At 36.8% G+C, this 6,463-nt stretch overlaps 1 protein-coding gene across 6 annotated transcripts in view; it reads right to left on the bottom strand.

Moving 5' to 3' along the window:
• Positions 1–1,176: 1,176 nt before the first annotated feature.
• The window catches only part of C4BPA (complement component 4 binding protein, alpha), a 34,627-nt gene continuing 29,340 nt past the window's right edge, over positions 1,177–6,463 (bottom strand). For all 6 annotated transcript variants that reach the window (XM_010854230.1, XM_010854228.1, XM_010854229.1 and 3 more), the window contains 5 exons: positions 5,283–5,368; positions 4,912–5,106; positions 4,487–4,669; positions 2,793–2,993; positions 1,177–1,412 (listed from right to left, as the gene is read on the bottom strand). In XM_010854230.1, coding sequence (XP_010852532.1) covers positions 1,192–1,412; positions 2,793–2,993; positions 4,487–4,669; positions 4,912–5,106; positions 5,283–5,368 — 886 coding nt within the window. In that variant the 3' untranslated portion in view covers positions 1,177–1,191. The remainder of the gene's footprint in view (positions 1,413–2,792; positions 2,994–4,486; positions 4,670–4,911; positions 5,107–5,282; positions 5,369–6,463) is intronic.

Below are 6,463 nucleotides of genomic sequence, written 5' to 3'. Positions count from 1 at the left end.
CAGTCGTGTCCGACTCTGTGTGACCCCATAGATGGCAGCCCACCAGGCTCCAATGTGCCTGGGATTCTCCAAGCAAGAACAGTCACTGCTGCTGCTGCTGCCATGATGTTTAGCAGTATCAAAACAAATAGCCTAACCAAAAATGGGCAGAAGTCCTAAATATTGACGTTTCTCCAAAGAAGACATACAGATGGACAAGAGGCACATGGAAAGATGCTCAGTATCATCAATTATTAAAGAAATGCACATCAAAACTACAATAAGATATCACCTTACAGCAATCACAATGGCCATTATCAAAAACTCCACAAACAGTGAATGCTGTGGAGGATGTGGAGAGAAGGGAACCTTCCCACACTGTTGTGGGAATGTAAATTAGTACAGCCACTATGAAGAACAGTATGGAGGTTCCTTAAAATCTAAGAATAGAACTACAATATGACCCTGCTATCCCATTCCTGGGCATATATCTGGAGAAAAACATGGACTGAAAGGATGCATGCACCTCAATGTTCATTGCAGCACTGTTTACAATGGCCAAGAAATGGAAGCAACCTAAATGTCTATGAATGGATAAAGAAGATGTGGTACATAAATACAATGAAATAATACTCAGCCATTACAAAGAATGAAATAATGTCCTTTGCAGCAACATGGGTGGACCTAGAGATTGTCATGCTGAGTGAAGTAAGTCACACAGAGAAAGAGAAATATCACATAATATCACCTACATGTGAAACCTAAAAGGAAATGATACAAATGAACTTACAAAACAGAAACAGACCAACAGACTTAGAGAATGATCTTGCGGTTGCCAGGGGGAATCATGGGGGAAGAGATAGTTAAGTAGTTTGGGATGGACACATACACACTACTATATTCATAATGGATAACCAACAAGGACCTACTGCATAGCACATGGAATTCTGCTTAATGTTACGTGGCAGCCTGGATGGGAATTGTGTTTGGGGAGAATGGATATACAGACATGAGTCCCTTTGCTGTTCACCTGAAACTATCACTGCATTGTTAATTGGTTACACAGTTAACAAAATAAAAGTTTCAAAAAAAAAACAAAAAACAAAAAAATGATTTTTAATATAGATAGAAAAACAAATATATTCACTAAAAACTTGGTAAATAAAATGCAAAGAATTATAATCTCCATCAATTTGACATGAAAAACTTCTTTTAAAAAATGTGTTTCCATAAGGTCTTACCTGGTGTGCATTCTGGTGTTCTAGGACTCCAAGTGCCATGTTTTGTACATATAGCATCAAACATATATTGACTATGACATTCATATGAAATCTTATCTCCACTGATATAGGTACAGTGAGTACTACTGCTAAGTCTTCTGTGTACAGTGATGCTTCCATAATTATTCAGGTTTGGTTCTGGGCAACATACCTCTAAAAATATATAAAAGAAGACTAATAGTAAAATCACTATGAGGAGGCTCCTATGGCTAAATCCCATTTCTACCCTTAGAAGATCTCATCACTGAAGAGAGATTGGGATAACAGGGACACCAAGTCTGTTCTCCCAGTCCCTGATTTGCTAAAGCACTCCAGCTCATTTGTTTCCAATACCTTATTTAAGTGGTGGTAAAAGATTTTATTAATGATATTTTAATTCCATGATATTAAGGTCTTTCTTTTTATTTCCACAAAATGAGTTTGAGTGACTGCAATTAAACTTTAACTCCTAATGTGAAACAAATAATCTTTCAATATGTGAACTACCATTTTTCATTATTTGTGAAAGTGAAAGGCACTTAGTCATGTCCAACTCTTTGCGATCCCATGGACTATATAGTCCATGGAATTCTCTAAGCCAGAATACTGGAGTGAGTAGCCTTTTCTTTCTCCAGGTAATCACTCCCAACCCAGGGATCAAACCCGGGTCTCCTGCATTGCAGGCGGATTCTTTACCAGCTGAGCCACAAGGGAAGCCCAAGAATATTGGAGTGGGTAGTCCATCCCTTCTCCAGCAGATCTTCCCAGCCCAGGAATTGAACTGGGGGTCTCCTGAATTGCAGGTGAATTCTTTACTAACTGAGCTATCATTATTTGGGCATTTCACATATTTTTTCAATTCCAATCTACAGAATAAAGTTCCCTGTATTCTGTGCCTCAGTGTCTTCACCTCTAAAATGGCAAGACTCCCATAGATAGGTATAAAAATGCATGTTGTCAATTGCAGAGTCCCATAAAATTGCATCCATATGTCTCTCAGTCCCTCACTTACTCTCAAGTGAGACTAGAGACAGTCTTCTTCCTGTCCTATTGAGGCAAAAACACTGAGTCAGGGATCAGAGTCTGTCTTTTAGAGGCAGGTCATTCAGCCCACAGTCCCATCACTCAAGAGACATGAGACACAAGTCACGCTGAAGTTGGTTGAGTTCATGACTACTTCACAGACTTTCCTCTGCAAAGCACCCCAGAGCCTATACTGGGGAGGAAAGGGCTGTTATGGAGGTCTGACTCAAGCAATGGTTGAGTTGTATTCTACATTCTACCTTTACCAATATTGGAGCTAATACTTAATCTGTGTAATATTTGACTTCTGTGCTTGTATCTCATTTGATTCTGAATCAGGATAAGATTATAATTTCTCAGCTCAAACTCCAAGAAATTTATGGTCCCTTCTGGTGATAATAGTTCATATACAGTTCAATTAATATAATGTCAAATTTATCTTGAGGGAAAAATTACATCCATTTAAGATGAAAAATCAAGCTCATACTGAATATTTAATATACAAAAAGATTTACAAAAAAAGAAACTCACCCTTACATTCTATGTATGGGCTCCACTCCAAATTGCTCTGACAAGTCACAGTTGTAGGTCCATCTGTCTCTGGCTTATAGCCAAAATGGCACTTGTAGCTCAATACAAACCCAATATCATACACTTGCTGTTCTGTTTGTGTCTGGTGGTCATATCTTTCCCACAAGGCATGAGGGATGTGTGGTAAGCCAAGACAACCATCTGCTCATAAAGAAACAAAAAGGGAAAAGTACACTCTCAATAGGGATGCAACAATGATGAATGAGCCTGTCATATAAAAGGGTGGCAAGTCCTCGTTCAGCCAGGAGCCAGCCTACCATGGCTGATGAATCAGCCATACCAGAAAACACACAGGACAGGCATCCAAATGTGGAAGGCATCAGAGAAATTCTTACTAGGGGCACTGACAAGTGATTTCTGTGTGTTGTGCCAACTTTTTAAAATGTGAATTCTTTTTCATCTTCATTTTATATCACAAACTTTAGTCTCTGAATTGAAACATTGGGCTTGCTAGGTAGGTATGGCTGGAGAAATGTTTCAGGCAAACACATCAAACTTTCTTGTTTCCTGACTAATAGAAGAAAATAAACAAGAGCCATTCCTCTTATTCAGATGACATCAGGAGCTTTATCATTGAAGGGTTTGTCAAGAACAAATAAAATACCAAGTGACTTTTGAGCCTAAATCTGTGTCTTGTCATCTTCACTCTTTCCTGATAATACAGGTTCACAATATGGAAATATAATACAAACACGTCAATTTGGACATTTATTATATTTTCATCTTCAAGGGTAAAGGTCTTTTTAAACAGTTTTATTGAGAGACAAGTCACATAACATAAAATTCATCCATTTAAAGTATGCAATCCAGTGGTTTTCAGTATATTTACAGAGTTTTCCAACCATCACCACTATCCAATTTTTGGATATTTTTACCAACCCAAAAATAAATTCAGTACTTGTTAGCAGTTACCCCCTAGTCTTGTCTTCTCCCAGGTCCTAGAGACCACTAAAAGACTTTCTCTCTCTATGGATTTTCCTAACCTGGACATTTCAAATAATGGATGTCTGGTTCTTAAAATGAGGATAATACTAGTGCCCACAATTCTGGACAGAATCCATTGAATTAATTCTTGCTATAAACCTATACTAGCATCAAGTCATTATTATTACTATTAAGATAATTTTCAGGGATCCACATGAGTTTATAATTTCAGAGTATGAGAATTACATTGATAGTTAATCCATACAAAATTTTGTGTAAGTTAGAAAAAGACCTTTTTCCCTCAGGGCTCTTTACTGTTTATCTTTAAAACAATTATCATATGATCTTTGTTAGAACAAAGCAATTTTCTATCAAGTTCAAGAAAATTGTTGAAATAAACATACTATATTTTGAAATAAACATACAATAAACAGTTTATTGTAGAGCAACCTCTACAATGCTAAACTCTATCTTTAGGGGTGGAGTATGCACAACCTTTACAACTGTGTGTGACAGCTTTTTGTGATGTTATATGGTCCTGCACAGTATACTGTAATCCTTTTTTTCAACAAGAAAAAAAAGAGGGATTGATCTAAATTTAAACTTCTAGTGTGATTCAGATGTGCTTAGGCATGTAAGTATGCTCCCAATAATATTTCTGGATATCTTTAGATGCCAAACATTGAAACTCTTTCATGGTCCATACTTACTGAGTTCACAAGTGGGAGGAGGAGGATTCCAGCTATTATCAGCTTCACAATGGATTAAACTATCGCCTTCAAGCCGAAAACCTTTATTACAGGCATATACAATAGACTGTTGATAAGTATAGATGGGTCCAAACCCAGAGGTTATTTTTCCATCTTTAACCACTGGTTGAACACAAATGACTTCTAAAAATCCACAAGAAAAGACAAATTTCAACTTTTAAAAGCTTCAGTAAAATGAGATTCCATCATATCAGTGCTATTTGTTACCACAAACTGGTGCAGCATAAATATCAGTTTACCAAATTAACCACTGCGTCATTAAAATAATTAGTTTTTCTTTGAATAATTTCACCTCCCCCAATACCTTTCCCTTCCTTTTTCTTTTAAACTAAGAATTCAAACCAAAATTCATCATTATGACTTACTTTTACAAGAAGGAGGGCTTGGACTCCAAACACCTATTGTCTTATTTTCCACTCTGCAAGAAATGGAGGCTTTGCCTAACATTGAGAAGTCACGGTCACAGCTGTAGGTGACAGAAGAGCCATATGTGTAGAAGTCTTCATCGCCACCATTGTGTCTCCCATTACTAATGGTTGGAGGAGGTTCACACTTGGCAACTGAGATGAGTGAAGAGGAAGAAAAAATGAGGGAAGTCATCCTTAAAATCTAATATTCATGATGCAAATTCTAATGACGTGTATAAGAAGCAACAATGAGGGACATGAGTTTTATTATTACCTAACATGTAATAAAGTTTAAGTTCATAGTCAAGTCAAAAAGAGTCTTTGCTTACTTATACATTGTGGGAGAGGATCACTCCAGACAACTCCTTTATCTTGTAGCTGACAATAACTGTTGGCTGAGCCAATTAAGATATACCTGAATAAGACAGGATTGAAGATTTTAATGAAATTATTCCTAGTATAAATTAAGTTGAATAAAGAAGTCTGAACAAATAGACTTACTATTCTATATTAAAAATGAAGAAATAATATTTTATCACATAATACTTTCCATTAAGAATGCCATTCTGTAAAATTTTATCACTGCAATGAGATGTGTATCTGTTCATTTGTTCTTTTATTCTATAATTTAATACTATCCTGGCAAATTAAACTTTAAACTTGATCTCATCAAATCTGGGTACTCAAGTAAATGAATAAACAGACAAAGAAGCATGTTACTTTCCTAAGTGAAATGATTAATCCTGATTAGCCATGGGACATTGGCTTGCTTAAAGCAAGAGTGGTGATGGTGTTTATATCTGAAAAGTAGGGAGATTTCCTGGGCACCACCTTGTACTATTTCCATGCCCTCTAATTAAAGCCAGTGAAAACTATAACAACCCAATACATGCAGGACTGCAAATTGTCCTTAAAGAATAAAAGTTCACACATCTTGGGTCAGAAATCAAGTCTCAGTAAATTTAAGAAAATTGAAATCATATCAAGTATCTTTTCCAGCCATAATACTGTGAGACTAGATGTCGATTATGGGGGGGGAAACTGTAAAATAAATAAACACATGGAGATTAAATAATACATTCTAAGTAATGAACAAGTTACTGAAGAAATAAAAAGGGAAATTAAAAAAATCTTTAGAAACAAATGGCAATGAAAACACAACCCAAAACCAATGAGATGCATCAAAAGCAGTACTAAAGGGAAGTTTATAGCAAGACAACCTTACCACAAGAAACAAGAAAAAATCAAATAAAAAACCTATGTTAGGTAGTTAGAATAGAAAACAGGAGTCCAAAATCAGATCAGATAAGATCAGTCGCTCAGTCGTGTCCGGCTCTTTGCGACCCCATGAATCACAGCACGCCAGGCCTCTCTGTCCATCACCAACTCCCAGAGTTCACTCAGACTCATGTCCATCGAGTCAGTGATGCCATCCAGCCATCTCATCCTCTGTCGTCCCCTTCTCCTCCTGCCCCCAATCCCTCCCAGCATCAGAGTCTTTTCCAATGAG

Source organism: Bison bison, unplaced genomic scaffold (assembly GCF_000754665.1).
Source record: "Bison bison bison isolate TAMUID 2011002044 unplaced genomic scaffold, Bison_UMD1.0 scf7180017864338, whole genome shotgun sequence".
Taxonomy (NCBI): Eukaryota; Metazoa; Chordata; class Mammalia; order Artiodactyla; family Bovidae; genus Bison; species Bison bison.
This window is presented reverse-complemented; position numbering and strand designations above follow the sequence as displayed.